Source organism: Scyliorhinus canicula, chromosome 12 (genome assembly GCF_902713615.1).
Source record: "Scyliorhinus canicula chromosome 12, sScyCan1.1, whole genome shotgun sequence".
Classification (NCBI taxonomy): Eukaryota; Metazoa; Chordata; class Chondrichthyes; order Carcharhiniformes; family Scyliorhinidae; genus Scyliorhinus; species Scyliorhinus canicula.
In genome coordinates, this window is record NC_052157.1 from 41,179,883 (window position 1) to 41,200,127 (window position 20,245).

The 20,245-nt window shown below is 48.7% G+C and overlaps 1 protein-coding gene across 11 annotated transcripts in view; it reads right to left on the reverse strand.

Annotated features, from left to right (window-relative positions):
* sema4ba (sema domain, immunoglobulin domain (Ig), transmembrane domain (TM) and short cytoplasmic domain, (semaphorin) 4Ba) overlaps positions 1-20,245 on the reverse strand; it is a 636,623-nt gene that overhangs the window by 236,044 nt on the left and 380,334 nt on the right. For 10 of the 11 annotated variants that reach the window (XM_038813267.1, XM_038813268.1, XM_038813279.1 and 7 more), the window contains one exon: positions 10,654-10,760. The exons of the other annotated variant lie outside the window; for it this stretch is intronic. Coding sequence is in view for 2 of the 10 variants with exons in the window: in XM_038813279.1 (XP_038669207.1) it covers positions 10,654-10,660 (7 nt within the window). In the remaining 8 variants the exon portion in view is untranslated. The remainder of the gene's footprint in view (positions 1-10,653; positions 10,761-20,245) is intronic. 11 annotated transcript variants of the gene reach the window in all.

A 20,245-nucleotide genomic window follows, 5' to 3' on the forward strand; every position in this document is an offset into this window, starting at 1 on the left:
CCAAGGTTGCCGATCACTGCTTTACAATGATAATGTGTGTTTGGAAATGATCATGCTGGGCTCTTTTATTTCCAATTAGAATTGCAGCAGACAGGCCCAATGGAAATTTAAGAGGATGACTGTTGAGGGCCTGGGCGTCTTCAATTTATTTTGTTGTTGATGTGATATGATTGCACTATACCACACTCTGTGAGAGTTCATCCTCCTACTCTTTCCTGGTCAAATTATAAATCATGGTAACATTGAGAAGGCACGCACTCGCCACTATCATTATACCTGGGTGAACATCACTTTTTAAGGAACAAAACACGGGATTCTCAACATTACACAATGTAATTTTTAGTCGGGTGTGTCTCTCTTTGCACACAGGGAAACAAGTTATAACAAGTTAAACATTCAAACTAAATCAAAACAACCTTTTATTAACTAATGCTATGTAGGCAAGCTGAACACACATGCAAAGACATTTGGAGAATTAAAGGGGCCAGTCATTCCTTGTTGAGCGGAGACCAGGTAGGTGTGTGGACGCTGGGATGACGCGGGTACAAAAGGTGTCTAGTCCAGGAGTTCTCCCCTGGGTGGGGGCAGACACACAGCATATAAGGGCTGCTCAGCCTCATCAATAAACCTTTATTATTGTTTGTTCCTGGTCACCAGTTATTGTAACCCAGTGCTTCTACGTGGTATCAGGAGTTGGCAGAATGGCACAAGGACTTGGCCATATAAACCCGCTCGTGTTTGGACAAAACTGGTGCAGACAACTGGGCAAATTTGAAAAAAGAGTGGTGCATCTACTGTAGTGGGAGCCAAATCAAAGATACAGGCACACACTCCTAAATTTAGAGTTTTTGAGAAATTTTAGTCTTTTGTTCATCAAATGGAGGAGAAGAAGGATATTGCTATAAAGTTTGAGTATAAATGTACGCAAGTAAAGAACATCATACTGGATAGATACGTGTTCAATGCTACCAACCAGAAAACCTGATGAAAAATTGCCCCTTAGTGTTCAAAGATATGCAGGTTAGGTGGATTGGCCATAATCAAGGTACAGGGTAACTGGGATAGGGCGAGGAAGTGGACCGAGGTAGAGTGCTCTTTCGGAGTGTCGGTGCAGTCTCAACAGGCTGAATGGCCTCCTACTTCATGATATGGATTCTATTCAATCATACATGGTGACTCTAAAAAAAACCCTTGCAAAGAAATACGCATTTGGCACAGTCATTGACGAACTTGTGAGAGATCGCTGTGTGTATGGGATCCATAGTGATGTTGTCTGCAAGCAGCTTCTTTGCGAGAAAGATTAATTGCTGGAATCTACCATCAACATCTGTACGCTGAATGAGCAGTTGGAAAGAAGCAGCAAAGAGTTGAGGCGGAAAACAAAGGTTTTAATGGTATAGAGCCATTCCGGAGTGGTATAAAGCCATTCCCGAGGACAAGCACAACTTAGAATGCTTCCTTGGTTTGACAAATTGAACTGGATTCTCCGTCACCTGCTGCCAGTTGAGGAGTTCCCAATGCGGCAGAGAATCTCGTGTTGGGAAAAAAAAACAGGATCGGCACCGGACCCCCATTGACGACGGCATTGAGTTTTGTTCCACGTCATTTAAATACGTTTACATCCTGTTAACGGACTGGACATCAGATTCTCTTTGCCTCCATAATGTTTCAGTGCACAATGCCAGGATTCCCCTGGCGAGGATTCGTGCAAGTATTTGCCAGTGTGGCCCAGACGTGGTGGGCCAAAGCAGTAAATGTTTAAACATTGGTGCCCCAAAGTCCATCAGAGGACACCCCGCCCACCTACAATGCAAATCCTGCCCACCCAACCCTACCCCCAGCCCTCCACCAGAGACCCCCATCAAACCTCCCAACCAGAGACCTCCATCAGATTTCCCCCCCCCCCCCCCCCAGAAACCCCCATGGACCCATCCAACAGACCTCCCCCACCTGAGACCCCATATGAGACCCCAACCAAACCCCCCCCCCCTCGAGATTGTTTTTTATGACAATCAATGATAGTTTCATGATCACTATTATTGAAACTCGCTTTGTCTTCCAGATTTATTGATTGATTGATTGGTGGGATTTGAACCCAAGTCCCCACAGTATTCGACTGCACCTTTGGACGACATTACCACAAATCCATCTTCTACATCTTTCCAGTTTTTTGTCAAAATTGGCAACAGGGAGACTTTTTCCTCTTCAGTTACCAGGCTCCCTGACCAGATAAGGAACATGTCACCAGGAGGCAAGGGATGAAACACCGATGGTAGATTTTGGGGTTTCATACAATGATGACTTTTTGCCATTCATTCTCGGGGATGTGGGCTTCACTGGCAGCATTTATCACCCATCCCTAATTGCCTTGTTACAAGATGGTGGTGAGCTGGCTTCTTGAACCGCTGCAGTCCATGTGGTGCAGGTATACTGTAGCCATCTGGGATGGCCACTTCCAGAACACAAAATGGACGCTCACAGAGAATGTAGGGAAATGTGGACAATGCTAGTCAGCAAGCAGGCACAGAGACTGAATGTATATTTGGGAAGCAGTTACCAGACGGAATTGAAACTCTGGGTCGATTAGCATATTGATGGCCCATCTCCGAGAAACAAAGGACTAACACTCAAGTAGTTGATACTGTCGCAGACATCCCGCACCAGTACCCCAACCGAAAGACACAACGGCCACATAAGACACGCCCAGCCATCAGGGCACCCGCTCCTTATTGGTTAAGATCGATAACAATGATCGAGAAGCTGCCCAATTAATTGGGGCGGAGTTTAAGGCCCGCTTAAAAGTGCGCAAAGCCCCTCCAAGTATAAGAAGGAACCCCCACGAGAGATTAGCTCTCTTGGATTTGGCTCTCAAGCGGAGAGACCCATCCACCAGCATCACCAGAAGCAAGTTCAAGGTCAACGCTCACTGCTAGACGGACGACTTTAGCTGTTCTCCTGTATCTCTTCGAACCCAACAGCCTCAGATCCGAACAACGGCCATTGTTCCTCTGACTAAGTGGGCACCCGAAGTTAAGTATAGGCGTTAGCGTTAGAAATAGTTTAGTTTGTAGTACTGTTGTGCATGAGTAGATCTTACTGTGTGTGTAAATAAATAGTATTGACTTTGAACTAACTAACTGGTGTATTGGCTCTTTGATCGGTATTCGGGTTGAACCTTGTGGTGGTATCGAGAGATACCTGGCGACTCTGAAAGTATATACATAATTAGGATTAAGAAAGGCAACCATATTGACAGAGCAACAATACCTAGTGTTGTTCCGGTGAAGGTATCAATATAATTTTTCAGCTCCTAAATAGATTACTTGGCGGGGCTCTGATGGCTGCCACGTCACTATGCATAACATAGTGAAGCATATCAAGGTGCATAATGACAGGGTGCTGAAAAATGGGAATGCGCAAGGGGCCAGGGTTGAAGCAGCTCAGATATCCCAGTTATATGGAACTGGAGGAGGTTACAGAGGTAGTAGGCGTGAGACCATGGAGGGGTTTGAAAACAAGAACGAGGATTTTGGAGGTGAAACATTGGCAGAACAGAGCCAAATGTAGATCAGCAGCATGGTGCAGGTGAAGGAGCGATCGGGGAAGGGGAATTGCTGCAAGTTAGGATACGGGCAACAGAGTTTTCGATAAGCACAAGTTAACAAAGGATGAAATGAGGGAGGGCTGGCCGGGAGAGTGTTGGGATAGTCAAGTTTAGAACCCAGGGTTGAACAATCCCGCCCAAGGTCCTTATTGCCTACTTTCATGACATATTAGGTGAGTACAGCCCTAAATATATATTTTTGAGCGGAAAAGCTGAGCCCAACTCCTAATGCGAGTTTCGCACTCAATATATATTTATTAGCTGAGAACAAGGTATTGGCTTATACACCAAGAATGTGGTGGCATGGTAGCACAGTGGTCAGTGCTGTTGCCTCACAGCCCCAGTACCCGAGTTAAGTTCCGTCCTTGGGTGACTTTCTCCCCCTCTCTACGTTTGTTTTCTCCAGGTTGCCCAGTTTCCTCCCACAGTCCAAGGATATGCAGGTTGGGTGGATTGTTCATGCTAACTTACCGCCTAGTGTCCAAAGATGTGTAGGTTGGGTGGGGTTACGGGGATAGAGTGGGGAGTGGGCCTAGGTAGGGAGTTCTTTCAGAGGGTCGGTGCAGACTCGATGGGTTGAATGGTCTCCTTCTGATTCAAGGGATTATGTTTCTAAAAAGCCTAAACATGCATTTTGTCACAGCAAAATTGAGTTGTCTTAAGCAACATCTTGACTTATCCACTGCAATCTATGGTATTCTTTATAATGCCCCACGTGACTTTTCTCCTTGGTGCTGCTGACAGCAATGTCCAGAAAAGTAAATTTCTTCACACGTGACAATCCTGGGGGTCTGATTGCTAGAGCTCTGGCTCAGTTGGCAGTACTCTTGCCTCAAGAGTCACGAGGTTTTGGGTTCAAGTCCCCCTCCAGAACTTGAGCAAAGGGCACTACAACGCAGTACCAGGGAAGCACTGCTCTGTCAACGATGCTGTCTTTCAGATGAGGATTAATTGGATGCCCCATCAGACCATTTGGGTGAGTGTAAAAGATCCCATGTCACACTTTTGAAGAAGAGCAGGGTGTTACCCTGGTATCCTTTATTTTTATAAATTTAAAGTGCCCAATTCATTTTTTTTAAATTAATGGGCAATTTGGGGGGGGGGGGGGGGGGGGGCGGGGGGGGGGGGTGGGGGGTGAGAGAGAGACCCACGCAGACACAGGGAGAATGTGCAAACTCCGGGTGTGACCCGGGGCCGGGATCGAACCCGGGTCCATGGTGCCATGAGGCAGCTAACAACTGTGCCACCGTGCTGCCCCAGTTACCCCGGTATTCTGGCCAATGTTTATCCTTCAATAACATCACAAACAAAATTATCTGGTCGTCATCACATCGCTATTTGTGGGAGATTGCTCAGTGCTTATTGGCTGCGCTGTTTACATTATAACAGTGACTACACTTCAAAATTACTTCATTGGTTGGAGAGTGCTTTGGAATATTCTGAGGTTGTGAAAGGCCCTCGACAAGTGCAAACTCTTTGTCTCATGGGCAGGAGGGGAAACAAAATAATTGCATGGTCTCCTTCATCTGCAATTAGTTTCATATAATTGAAACATTAAAGTGTGAAAAGGATCTGAATATTTACAATTTCAATGGCACAATGCCTGTACAAAAGCAGTAAACCTACCCGTGAAATAGGTCCCTTCACATAAGCATATTTCATCAAAATGCCCCATCGTACGTGTTTTTAAAAATTTACATTTTGTATCGCATTTCAAGTCAATGAGAGCATTTTGCAATCACCGGAAATTAAATGACCTGTATTGTTTTACACAGCCAAGTTTTTGAGCCCTGGGAGGTTTAGCTTCCTGGGTGGCCATGTCTATTTAATGGGTTTCATTAAGACTATTGCCTACAGGGCTAACCCATTCACTGGGTTTTTTTTCCGAGCAGCATTTGGCTTTCTGTATAGTTGTGGATTGATGAAGAAAATCCATTTGGATGCTGAAAACGATTTGTTGTCAGTATCGCAGCCCGACATTTTACCACAGTCCCAGCTTACAGCACAAGCACATTTCCAGAAACCTAGGCAGTGACACGGGGGAAAGGTCAGCTGGCTTCTCAGCCTGTGCCAATTTTAAGACACTTGCTGCGTCATTAGCCTTTTCAGTTTCACAAGGGAAAATGTCCACTTGTAAACAAAAATGGAATTGTCATGGTCCTCAGAAACAATAAAGTGTGTTTTTTGTGTGTGACAAAAAGTTTAAACATGCTGATCTTAGGGACTGGCAGAGACCAGCAACGATGAACTGGAAGGCATCCAAACCTGGAATTAATTCCCATGTCCTAGTGCAATATCCAGCAGAACGAATAAACTGTGCCTTCTAAAAAACAAAATAAACTAACCAGTGTCAATGCACTCCATTGTTGGATAAAGGCAAAATGCAAATTGGAACTTGTTGCTTGTTACAGTTTATTAACCAGACTGTGTTTGGTTTCACGAATCCAATCAGATAATGATCGCCTTAAATTGGCCAAGAATCTAGCCCACAAATGAGGCTTAACTAAGTGCCTCCCATGAAGAACGCAAGTTTAATCGCCTCTGGCAGAGTTGTTCTTTGTCATTTTTATCTTCAAGTGCTTTATGTATCAACATCTGAAACTGGCAGGAAGGAAAAGGCCAGATGATCCATCAAGCCTGCCCCCCTCCCCCACATTCTTGGCGACTCGAGCTTTATTTTAGTGACCACAGACGGGTCTGAGGCGAGTGGATAAACAGAAACTAGTTTTATTGCAAAGTAATAATATGTACAATACGCTTCAGATCCCAGCTGGGTCTGAGGTGTCTGTTCCAAGTCTAGCTGACCTTTATATCAAAGTCTATTAGACTGTCGATGGGCACCCCGCCCCTCAGCGGGGGAGCTCGTATTCCATGAGGCTCACAGAGAGACTAATTATTGCTCCAAACCTCGTAAGTCTCGTGCAGGTTATAACAACATTCATGAGACACTTTCCAGCTCTTCTCATTAGTGCAATGGGAGAATCATAAAAAAAGAAAAAAACCTCAGCTGATAACACTAAAAAAACTTCCTCTCCGACCCTTCTCAGGTGACGGAAACCAAGTCATCCCATGATCTTCCATATGATGCAATCTCTGCTCCCTATCAAAAATCAAACTAGCTTAATTTTGAGATCTTTAAGGTGAGCAGAGAGTCTGCACCCTTTGCACCAGCTGGATTCTCACTGTACTGACCTCATTGCGAAATGCACTGTCACTCACAGGTCAGCTAACATTGTTGCTCAGGCAGCTAGTAACGGTAGGGGAAGGGGTAGGTCACGGGTGAGGGGGATGTAGTTTTGGTCAAGATTTCCTTCCATGTCCACTGCCAAGTGCTTTGCTCCTGTAGCATGAGTGAAATTGAATCATAGAATTTACAGTGCTGAAGGAAGCCATTCGGCCCATTGGGTCTGCACCGGCCCTTGGAAAGAGCACCCTACTTAAGCCCACGCCTCCACCCTAACCTGTAACCCAATAACCCCACCTAATCTTTTTGGACACTAAGGGCAATTTAGAATGGCCAATCCACCTAACCTGCACATCTTTGGACTGTGGGAGGAAACTGGAGCACCTGGAGGAAACCCATGCAGAGACGGGGAGAACTTCGCTGAGCTGCCTTTCCAACCGCTGCATTCTATGGTGTACCAGCTGTGTGTATCATCTACAAGATGCACTGCAGTAACTCACCAAAGATCCTTAAGCAGCATCTTCCAAACCCACGACCACTACCATCAAGAAGGACAAGAGCAGCAGATACCTGGGAACACCACCACCTGGAGGCTCCATTCCAACTCACTCACCACCCTTACTTGGAAATATATCACCTTTCCTTCACTGTCGCTGGATCAGAATCCAGGAACTCCCTTCCTAACAGCACTGTGGATGTAACTACACCTCAGGCATTGCAGGGGCTCAAGAAGGCAGCTCACCACCACCTTCTGAAAGGCAACTAGGAGAGGGCAATAAATGCTGGCACAGCCAGCAATGCCCGCATCCTGTAAAAAAATTTTTAAAAATGTGTAGGTATAGCCACAGTGTTGTTACGGAGTGAATTCCACCATTTTGACCCATCGACAGTGAAGGAATGGCAATATATTTCCAAGTCAGGATGGTGAGTGACTTGAAGGGGAACTTGTCAGGTGGTGGTGTTCCCATGCATCTGTTGCATCGTATCCCAGACTTGAGATCAACCTTTTTGATAGCCATAAATGCAAATAAGTGAGGACAGTATGTGCTGTGGATCAGGGTTTTCAAAGTGCGGGTCGTGATCCACGGGTTTGTCATTGGCAGGAGTCGGGAGGGTCACGGAGCGGTTTCTCACACCGCAGTCGTCACCATCGTGGGAGAAACGGCTAAAGGCCACTACCATCTTCTACATTGAGAATGGCGGCCAAGTTTAGAAGTGTCCACGGGTCCGACAGAGAGGGCAAGTCAGCAATGGGGGGTGGTCGACGGGGTGGAGAGAGAAACATAAATGTCGACAGCTTGGGGCTCACCCCCGGTTTGTGTGGAGACAGCCGAGTGTCAGTCAGTGTCCCGGAGGGATTGTACTGGGCGCTTGTGGTGAGTGAGGGTGAGTGAGACCCGGCGCTTGAAGGGGCAGGGAGGCCGCTTCATCCCCAGGGTCAGCAAGAAGAACCCCCCATCCCCCCCCATGGGTTTTGGAATCCAATTCCCAGTGCGCTGCTCCCCACCTCCCCCGGCCCTGGCTCCTCTCACTGATTTAGCCAGGGAAACGAGGCTCAGGTGGGCACAAGAAGTCATCTGATAAGACAGGCCTTGGTGAGTAAGCTGCACCCCTCCCCCCTCCCGCTCTGGGTGAGATCCCCTGGTTTTTGGTTTGGTTTGGGGGTAACAGGGCACCGGGTTTTATTTGGGGGGGGGGGGGGGGGGGGGCTGTGCGGGGGACTGTATTTGCTAAAGCCCTGGACCACAGTGAGTGCCGGCCTAGGAAATGACAGTCAATGTGGTTATTCTCAAGAGTTCTGTCCACGGCTTTTTACATTTTATTTTAGTATCTGTCGTTGCATTTTGAAAATTAGCGCTTTGGCTCTACTGAGAAGGATTCCCCTTGTGTTATTAATTTAAACTTTGGTGTAAAGTGACATGAACGTTAAAAGGTGTGCAGCTTATTTTGGTATTTGCGCAGGAGAGCATAACGTTTGGAGAATGCAGGCTTCATTTTTGTACCTTCTTGGGCATTAAACCTCTGTGTCACAACTCAAAATTGCTAGCTTAATGAAAAAAATGGGCTGGGGGAAAAATTATTTTGGATGTTGAGACCCCAGAGTCAGTTATTAACTTACAGCTGGCTCCAAATTAAAAGACCACACTTCTGTCGCTGACCTGTAATACCACAATAAAACATGCCAAAAACCAATGAGGCTGTCAGCATTCTGGTGTAGCATCTCCTAGGAGTATCCAGTTTTGAGTAAAACAAGCATTTTGTTGCTATTTTCCTTCACGACGACCAACATGCGCAAGGTTGGATTTTCCATTCTTACAAATAAGAGTTGCCCTCTATTCCTTTGAACCTGGTTCAAGTGAGATCGTGAAGACCAAGCAGCCTGGCAAAATTTGAGGTCAAAGCTGCATGGCTAATGTCTAGCTTGTCGGCAACCCGTTAACAGTCAAAGTATTCTAAATATGTGCCAACTGCATTCTGCATTCAACACACGGGTATAATTTAGATTCTATTGTATCAGTAGACCAGTAACTTCTATATATTGAGGTGCTATAGAATTGTCATGACATTTAAAGTTTATCCTCATCTTTTCCATGGAGAAAATGCACGCAGGATGTACGAACTGTGGGTGAGCTGAATCTGTATATGCGAAGGTTTTCCGCCTGTGACTGTGCACATCAGGAGAATTTGCATGACTTGCAGTGCTGCACATCCCGTGAACGGTGGGAGTTAACTTGATGTGGTCCACTGGGAAGTACTTCCCGATCGACCGGTCAACTGCCGATTGACGTCTTGGGCACCTCTGTTCTGGATGACTGTGGGCCTGTCGAAGGATCTTGAGTTCCTGCAGTGCATCTTGAAGATGATACACACGGCGGCCACAGTTCTATTGGTCGGGGAAGGGATGAACGTTTGCGGAAGGGGTGCCAATCCAACGGGGGCTTTGTCCTGGATGGTGTTGAGCTTCTTGAGTGTGGTGGGGGCTGCGCACAACCAGGCAAGTGGAGAGTATTCCATCGCACTCCTGACTTGTGCCTTGTAGGTGGTGGCGAGGCTTTGAGGGTCAGGTGAGATATTCACCACAGGATTCTGAACTCCTGACTTGCTTTGTAGCCACAATATTTATATGGCTAGTCCAGTTTAGTTTCTGGTCAATTCCCCAGGATATGGGCGACATGGTAGCACTCTGGTTAGCACTATTGCTTCCCAGCGCCAGGGTCCCAGGTCCGATTCCCGGCTTGGGTCACTGTCTGAGTCTGCACGTTATCTTTCTTTTTTTAAATGAATTTAGATTACCCAATTGATTTTTTCCAATTAAGGGGCAATTTAGCAAGGCCAATCCACCAATCCTGCACATCTTTTTTGGGTTGTGGGGGCGAAACCCACGCAACCATGGGGAGAATGTGCAAACTCCACACAGACAGTGACCCAGAGCCAGGATCGAACCTGGGATCTCAGCACCGTGAGTCTGCACGTTATCAACGTGTCTGCGTGAGTCTCCTCCGGGTGCTCTGGTTTGCTCCCACAGACCAAAGATGTGCAGGTTAGGTGGATTGGCCATGCTAAATTGTCTTTAGTGTCGAAAAAGGTACGGTGGTGTTACTGCGTTCCGGGGATAGGGTGGAGCTATGGGCTGAAGTGGGGTGCTCCTTCCAAAGGCCAGTGCAGACTCAATGGGCCGAAAGGCCTCCTTCTGTAAATTCTATGATTTCTATAATATGATTTTGAGATCAATAGGGGAATCGGAACACACAGACACATGTGCATAATTCAAGATACAACTAGCAGTGAAACTATACAATCCAATAAAATAAAAGCATAGTATAGGGAGAGACAAAACAGGTGTGGAATATTTTCTGGTACTAACCTTTCATTGACAAGTTTTTATCTCTTCCTGTCTTAGCATACGACTTCGAAGAACGACTTTCCAGATCTTCATGTTGCTGCACATTTATTTTCACCACAGGAAAAAGTCTAAACAAAGATGAAAATGTGAAAAAATATTGTACGGACTATATAGTTGATTGCTGGGGAATATGTTTCCCGGGGTGTTTATTTGTTGTAACGTGTTTTGATACATGTTTGTAAAAAAATACATTTGTTTTTAAATGTGGCAATTTTTGGAATGACCAGTTGACAATATAGTTGCTTTCCCAGTGCAGAGATAGTTTGCAACACACATTGCCTTGTCTCGTAGGCAATATTGTCTCAGTAAAACAATCAAATTACTCCAATCAGCAAAATAAGCATCTCAAATACAAACACTCATGCTGTATAATCAGTCCAAGAGCTTTCTGTTCAACTAAAAATTGTGTGTGAAACTCATTTTAATGAAACTCATTTTCCCTGAAAAAATTTTCAAGTAGGTAAAGACCACAGTACATAAACAAAGCTTTCAAGGAGCAGATTTTCAAAGTTCTCACCTGGAGTGAGGGACTATTTCTGTTGTCAGCTCGTTCCACATATTTCACAAAATATACTGGTGGTGGATGAGGGGTAAGCAAAACTACTCTAAATGGTTTGGGAGACAATTCTCTGGTTGTTTGCTGGAGGAGAGATTCTCTGGTCCCGCGGCAACACCCCCTACCTCAGGGTTTCCCAGCAACATGAGGTGGCTTCAATGGGAAATCCCATTGACAGCAGCGAGAACAGAGAATCTCGCCGGCAGCGAATGGCACGCTGGGATCTCGGAGAATCTCGCCCCTTGTTGTTTTAGGTTAATGCAATGGACTAGCATTTATCTAGCGCCATACACAACCAAAGAGACTGCACATACAGCCAATTAAGTATTTTTGAAGAAAACACACTGATTTATGTGGGAAAACCAGGTAATCAATTTATGTTTAGCAAGCTCCTACAAACGCCAATGAGATAAATGATGAGTTAATCTGTCCATTGATGCTGGTTGAATATGGGACTTAGGAACAGGAGTAGTCCATTTGGCCTTTCGAGTCAACACCACCATTCAAAGAGATCATGGCTGACCTGGTTGTGGTCTGTATTTCACTTTCATTCTGCGCCCCCCCTCCCCCTCCCCCTCCCCATCCGCCAAAATCCTTGATTCGCTTGTCTCTCAAAAATCTACGTAACTCTGCCTTGAATAAATTATCTTGAATAAAGTCTCCACTGCTCTCTGAGGAAGAGAATTCGACATGCAAACAACCCGTGACAGGAAAAATGTACTTCTGATCATTGACTTAAATGGCAGACCTCTTCTTCTTAAACTCTGTCCCCTAGTTCTAATCTCACACATGAGTAGAAACATCCCCCGGTATCTACTGTATCCAAATCCCTCAGAATCCCATGTTTCAGTAAGTTTACCTCTCATTCTTCTAATCTCCAATGGGTACAGGCCCAACATGGTCAACCTTTCTTCAGAAGGTAAACTCTTCATCCCAGGAATGAGTTGAGTGAACTTTCTCTGAACTGCTTCTCACATAATCATACCCTTTTGCAAATAAGGAGACCAAGACTGTGCACAGTACTCCTGATGAGCCATCAATTGCATGAGAGACGAGTTTCTGTACAAAAGTTAGGCTTTAATAAGCTAGAACTTAGCCCTGCGGTCGACTACAATAAATGGATGACCGCCGGGCGTTCTGACTATTTATACCTCGGTATGGAGGCGTGGTTAACTCAGCCTCTCGACCAATCGGAGAGCCGTCACATGGCTGGTCTCAACCAATCGGGCGAGAGGCACATGACCGACCAGGGCCAATGGTAAGCCGGTGTTCTGCACCAATGGCAGACAGCTATGCAAATCATACCACCACATTCACCCCTTGCGGAGAAAGAAGCCGGGAGGGGGGGGATCAATGAGGGGGAGGGGGGGGGGAAGAGAACTGGTGGTATGAGTAACAGCCGGGAGAACAAAACATTTCTCTCCTTTTCTTTTATTACATTTTTGGCTTCCCACTGGCCCAGACAATTAGCAATAGTACACAAAGTCCCAACAAAGTCCATGGAGCTATTGAAATTTAAATCAATTCGATCAGTCTTTTCGTGGCCCGTGACGTTCTGGCAGACCGCCGCAGTGGAGTAGGTGACGTCGGTTCAGCCGATGGTGGTGGTTCCGCTGACGTCCTGGAGCGATGGTCCTTGAACAGTCTCCGTCACCCGAGCTGGCTGTGGAGACGCCATGGATGGGGAAGGGGTGACCTGGGTGGGGCGCTGGGGGGACAAAAACAGGGTGGGGGTCTGTGGTGAAGGGGGGGGAAGGCCGCACGTCGGCGGGTGCCTGGTCCCGGAGGGAGACCGTGTCCTGCCAACCGTCGGGGTACTCCACATACGCATACTGCGGGTTAGCGTGGAGTAACTGGACTTGCTCCACCAACGGGTTGGACTTGTGCACCCGCACATGCTTCCGGAGCAAGATGGGTCCGGGGGCAGCCAGCCACGTCGGGAGAGGGGATCCGGAGGACGACTTCCTGGGGAAGACAAGAAGACGTTCATGAGGTGTCTGATTTGTTGCGGTACAGAGGAGTGAGCGGATAGAATGTAGGGCATCGGGGATCACCTCTTGCCATCGGGAAATAGGGAGATCTCTGGACCGGATGACCAGTAGTATGGTCTTCCAGATGGTACCATTCTCCCGCTCGACCTGTCTGTTACCCCGGGGGTTATAGCTGGTCGTCCTGCTAGAGGCAATGCCCCTGTTGAGCAGGAATTGACGCAGCTCGTCGCTCATAAAGGAGGACCCCCGATCGCTGTGTATGTATGTGGGGTAGCCGAACAGGGAGAAGGTGGAGAGGAGGGCCTTAATGACGGTCGATGTGGTCATGTCGGGGCAGGGAATGGCGAAGGGGAAGCGGGAAAATTCGTCGATTACCGCCAGGAAGTAAATGTTGCGGTTGTTAGAGGGAAGGGGCCCCTTGAAGTCAATGCTGAGACGTTCGAAGGGGCGGGATGCTTTGATCAGGTGTGTGCGCTCGAGGGCAGCACGGTGGCCTACTGGTTAGCACAACCTCCTCACGGTGCTGAGGTCCCAGGTTCGATCCCGGCTCTGAGTCACTGTCCGTGTGGAGTTTGCACATTCTCCCCGTGTCTGCGTGGGTTTCGCCCCCACAACCCAAAAATGTGCAGAGAAGGTAGATTGGCCACGCTAAATTGCCCCTTAATTGGAAAAAATAATTGGGTAATCTGAATTTATAAAAACAAAAACAAAAAAAAAGGTGTGCGCGCTCGGGGCGGTAGAAGTGCGGTTTGCACTCTGCGCAGATGTGGCAGTCACGGGTTACTGCCCTGACTTCCGCGATGGAGAAAGGCAGGTTGCGGGCCTTAATGAAATGGTAGAGACGGGTCACCCCTGGATGGCAGAGGTCCGCGTGGAGGGAGCGGAGGCGGTCTATCTGCGCGCTGGCGCAGGTACCGCGGGGCAGGGCATCAGGAGGCTCATTGAGCTTCCCAGGACGATACAAGATCTCATAGTTGTACGTGGACAACTCGATCCGCCACCGTAAGATCTTGTCTTTCTTAATCTTGCCCCTTTGTGCATTATCAAACATGAAGGCTACTGACCGTTGGTCTGTGAGGAGGGTAAACCTCCTGCCGGCCAAATAGTGCCTCCAATGTCGCACCGCTTCGACTATGGCCTGGGCTTCCTTTTCCACAGAGGGGTGGCGGAGTTCGGAAGCCTGGAGGGTTCTGGAGAAGAAGGCCATGGGTCTGCTCGCTTAGTTCAGGGTGGCCGCCAGAGCTACTTCTGATGCGTCACTCTCGACCTGGAAGGGGAGGGACTCGTCGATGGCGCACACCGTGGCCTTTGCGATATCCGCTTTGATGTGGCTAAAGGCCTGGCAGGCCTCTGTCGACGGCGGGAAGGTCGTGGTTTGAATGAGGGGACGGGCCTTGTCGGCGTAATTGGGAACCCATTGGGCGTAGTATGCGAAGAACCCCAGGCAGCGTTTGAGGGATTTGAGGGTATTGGGGAGACGGAGTTCCATCAGTTCGGGGTCGAGGCCTATCACTCCTTTACGCACTACGTAGCCGAGGATGGCTAGACGGTCGGTGCTAAACACGCACTTATCCTTATTGTATGTGAGGTTAAGGAGTTTTGCGGTTTGGAGGAATTTCTGGAGGTTGGCGTCATGGTCCTGCTGATCGTGGCCGCAGATGGTGACATTATCAAGATACGGGAAGGTAGCCCGTAATCCGTACTTGTCGACCATTAGGTCCATCTCCCGTTGGAAGACCGAGACCCCATTTGTGACACCAAATGGAACCCTAAGGAAGTGGTAGAGGCACCCATCTGCCTCAAACGCGGTGTATTTACGGTCACTCGTGCGGAGGGGGAGCTGGTGGTAAGCGGACTTAAGGTCCACAGTGGAGAAGACCTTGTATTTCGCGATATCGTTTACCATGGCAGAAATACAGGGGAGAGGATACGCGTCCAGTTGCGTAAACCGGTTGATGGTCTGGCTATAGTCGATGACCATCTGGTTTTTCTCCCCAGTCCGGACCACCAGCACTTGGGTTGGCCGGGACTGTTGCTGCCCTCAATGACCCCTTCCGTCAGCAGCCTCTGGACCTCGGACCTGATGAAGGACCGGTCCTGGGCGCTGTACCGTCTGCTCCGTGTCGCAACATGTTTGCAATCGGGGGTGAGATTAGCAAACAAGGAGGGGGGTCCACTTTGAGGGACGCGAGGCTGCAGACAGTGAGGGGGGGTATAGGTCCGCCGAATTGGAAGGTCAAGCTCTGCAGGTTGCACTGGAAGTCCAGTCCTAGGAGTGCCGGTGCGCAAAGGTCAGGGAGGACAAGGAGATTATAATTTTTAAAAACCTTCCCTTGGACCGTGAGGTCCGCAATGCAGCACAAGGTGATGCGGACGGAGTGCGAACCTGAGCCTAACCCGATTTTGTGTTTTACAGAATGGACAGGGAGCGCGCAGCGTCTTACCGTGGCAGGGTGAACAAAGCGTTCCGTGCTCCCGGAGTCCAGCAGGCAGCCCATCTCGTGGCCATTGAGGTAGATCAGCGTTGTCGTTTTGACGAGCGTGCGTGGACGTGACTGGTCGAGCTGAATGGCCGCGAGCCGCGGAGAAAATCCATATTCGTCGTCGTCGTCCGAGTAGATGCTGGAAGAACCTTGCGTGCCAGTCCCGGAAGGTGGTGCCCAGGATCCGCACGTGGAGTCGGGGCCCCAAGATGGCGGCGCCCAGGACCCGCACGTGGAGTCGGGGCCCAAGATGGCGGCGCCAGGACCCGCACGTGGGGTCGGCGCCCCAATATGGCGGCGCCCGTGGGGCCCTCGTGGTTGCTGGGGGTGGGGTTAGCGGTGCCGGCGGGCCTGTTGGAGCGGGGGCAGAGAGGCGCGCAGGCCAGGCGCGGGAACCCGGGGGGGGCGAGTGGAGAGTAGAGCGGTGCGCTGGAGGGGACCGGAGGAGAGAGAGAGGCGCGCAGGCCGGGCGCAGGAGCCAGGGGGCGGGGGGGAGAGAGTTGCGCGGCGTCCAGGAGGGGACCGGGAGGGCCCGGAGGAGAGCAAGAGGCACGCAGGCCGGGCGCAGGGGCCCGGGGGCAGGGGGGGGGGGAAGAGAGAGTTGCGCAGCGTCCAGGAGGGGCCAGCAAGGGCCCGGAGGGGGGGATCCCTGGTCGCTGCGTGGAACCGCAGCGACTGTTTTGGCCTGGCAGACAGTGGAGAAGTGGCCCTTCTTCCCGCAGCTCTTACAGAGGGCGGAGCGGGCTGGGCAGTGTGGGCGAGGGTGTTTCGCGAACCCACAAAAATAGCAGCGGGGCCCCGTGGACTTGTTGGGGCATCCCGCGGCGCAGGCCTGAGGGAGGTCGGGAGCGGCGGATGGCGGTGGGGAAGCGTGCCAGGAGGCCCAGGATGCAACGTGGCTGGGGACATAGGCGCGGGCGTTTTGATCGGCGACCTCCAGGGAGGTGGAGAGAGTCCGTGCCTCAGTTAAGCTGAGGTCGTCTTTCTCCAGCATCCGCTGGCGGATAGCGGGGGACTGCATCCCAGCCACGTAAGCATCTCTGATCAGCAGTTCCATGTGCTCCGTAGCTGAAACTGGGAGGCAAGAGCAATTCCTCCCCAGGATAGCGAGGGCCTGGTAAAATTGGTCTAATGACTCACCGGGGAGCTGTTGTCTGGTGGCCAGCAGATGTCGGGCGAATACTCTGTTGACTGGTTTAAGGAATTGTCTATTCAGCATGGCGGCATCGTAATCTTTCTCCTCCTTGATCATCGCGTAGGCTGCTATGCCCACGCTGGAGTGGAGGACGTGAAGCTTCTGTGCCATGGTGGGGGGGCTGGTTGCAGACTCCAGGTATCCTTCAAGACATGCCAGCCAATGTTGAAAAATTTCTGCAGAGTTCTGAGTTTGCGGGCTGATGCGGAGGCATTCGGACTTGATCCGGAACTCCATCTTCAAAAATCTAGCTTATTAAATTGATGAGCCATCAATTGCACGAGAGACGAGTTGCTGTACAAAAGTTAGGCTTTAATAAGCTAGAATTTAGCCCTGCGGTCGACTACAATACATGGACGACCGCCGGGCGTTCTGACTATTTATACCTCGGTATGGAGGCGTGGTTAACTCAGCCTCTCGACCAATCGGAGAGCCGTCACATGACTGGTCTCAACCAATCGGTCGAGAGGCACATGACCGTCCAGGGCCAATGGTAAGCCGGTGTTCTGCACCAATGGCAGACAGCTATGCAAATCATACCACCACAACTCCACAATGAAATGAAATGAAATGAAATGAAAATCGCTTATTGTCACGAGTAGCTTCAAATTAAGTTACTGTGAAAACCCCTAGTCGCCACATTCCGGCGCCTGTTAGGGGAGGCTGTTACGGGAATCGAACCGTGCTGCTGGCCTGCTTTCAAAGCCAGCGATTTAGCCCTGTGCTAAACAGCCCCTGTGGCCTCACCAAGGCCCTGTATAGCTTCAGTAAAACTTTCATATTATATATCTGTTCCCCTTGCAATTAACGCCAACATTCCTTTTGTCTTCCTTGTTGTACAAACCGACTAGCCTTGTGATTCACATACCAGGGCACCCAGATCCATCTGTGCCAATGCGTTCTGCAATCTTTATCCATTTAAACAGTTGTAAAAGCTCAGGAGGTCCGAGAAGGTAAGTTGAATAACATTTAATCAGTTAACATTAAGTTAAGACGCAACGCAGCTTACAACTCAAAGATCCCAATTGGGGCTACGGAAATGCCAGTCCCTGTCTGTGCCAACTTTCAAAGGGTGAATTTACAAGCCACAGCTGGCGGGCCTCCATCCACTAGCGGGCGAGCTCGTATTCGAGGAGTCCCACGGAGAGATCAATTGAACCCATAACCTCCAACTGAGAAATGTGAATGGATCCCTAAACGAATGCTGCAGCCTACTGTATGTAATAGGTCTCTTAATATCATTAAAGTTATACAGTAGCAACAAATGAGATGGGAACTACTCTCTCAACATTCTGAACGTTTACTGTTGCTGAAATTGATATTGAAATATTCTTTTGGGCATTGAATCTGAAGATTTACCTTACAGAGCACATTTTCCAAACAGGCATTATTGTCAGGGAATTTTGCTGACAATCTCCGAGCATACGGTAATCTCAATGTGTGTGCCTGGCAAGCAAGCACCTTACCTGGAGCCCCTTCTATGAAACAGCCACTTGAATAATTAGAACAGGATCACATACTCACATATTACTAATTTTGAATACAGAATTTTTAAAAGTAGACCATTCAGCTTAAATAGTCTATACTCAGGCTTCTGATCCACATGAATCTCCTTCCATTCTTTTTTAAAATAAATTTAGAGTACCCAATTAATTTTTCCAATTAAGGGGCAATTTAACATTGCTAATCTACCTAACCTGCACATAGAACATAGAACAGTACAGCACAGAACAGGCCCTTCGGCCCTCGATGTTGTGCCGAGCAATGATCACCCTACATCTTTTGGGTTGTGGAGGCTAAACCCATGTGAACATGGGGAGAATGTGCAAACTCCACATGGACAGTGACCCAGATCCGGGATCGAACCTGGGACCTCGGTGCCATGAGGCAGCAATGCTAACCACTGCGCCACCATGCTGCCCCCTTCCATTCTATTTTATAGATCAACATATTCTTTTATTCTTTTCTCCATCAGGTACTAGCTTCACCTTAAATACATCTATGCTATTCTCCCCCCAAAGACACAGGGAGAATGTGCAGACTCCGCACAGACAGTGACCCAAGCCAGGAATCGAACCTGGGACCCTGGCGCTGTGAAGCAACCGTGCTAGGGGCTGGTTTAGCACAGTGGGCTAAACAGCTGGCCTGTAATGCAGAACAAGACCAGCAGCGTGGATTCAATTCCCGTACAGGCCTCCCCGAACAAGCGCCGGAATGTGGCGAGTAGGAGCTTTTCACAATAACTTCATTGAATCCTACTTGTGAAATAAGAGATTATTATTATTAACCCCTGTGCTACTGTGTTGCCCAAGTGTGGAGAGTGGAGTGGGGAGTTCTAGGATTTTGACCCGGTGACAGTGAAGGAATGGCTATAGTTTACAGTTTCAAGTCAGGATGGTGAGTTGTTTGGCGGGGAACTTGCCAGTGAGGGGGTTCCCATGTGTCAGCCACCCTTATCCTTCCAGGTGATAGAGGCCACGGGCTTACAAGGTGCTGTCGAAGGAGCCTTGTTGAGTTGCTGCAGTGCATTGCAGGTGCTACACACTACTGCCACAGTGCATTGATGGTGGGGGGTAATAAACGTTTATGTTACGCTTCATCCTAAACTCTTCAACCCTTCCCGTTTCCACCATCACACCCACCTGTTTTGTGAGCTATTGTTAAAAACTACTTCATGGAACGTGTGCATCGCTGGAGAGAACAGCATTTATTGCCAATCCTCAGTGCCTTTGAGAAGTTGGTATGTGCTGCCTTCTAGGGCTGCTGCAGTCCACCTGGTATCTATAGCAGTTTGGTACAACTCAATGGCTTGCTAGGCCGTTTCAGAGGGCAGTTCAGAGTCGACTGCATTGCTGTGGGTCTAGATTTCACTGGTGATTTGTGACATTGAGATCAGTTATCCCCATAATGTCACACTTTGCCGCAGACTCACAATTTGCAAACAAAATGAAAGACATTCTTGGTTCTTAGGGTTGGCAACTCTCCCGGATTCCCCTGGAGTTTCCAGGAATTGGCAATCAGGAGAGAAAAACACTGCTGCATTCAATAATGTGTTTCTTTAAAAATGCGTTGAATGCTTTTGTTTACCACTGTTGTTGTAAAAATATTGGACATATGAGAAAACAAGATTGTTTCACTCTCAGACAAGAATCATTCAATAGGTTAATGAAGGATTCCATTCGCTTTCTATGCTGCACAAGGATGGACATGTTGGGTGACCAATGGTGGGAGAATGGGGATGGTTGAAGGCAGAAAGTCATGTGGTCAAACCTCCAGGATTATGTCTGCCCAGAATTGGAAACACATGATTGTTCTAATCTGCAACCTA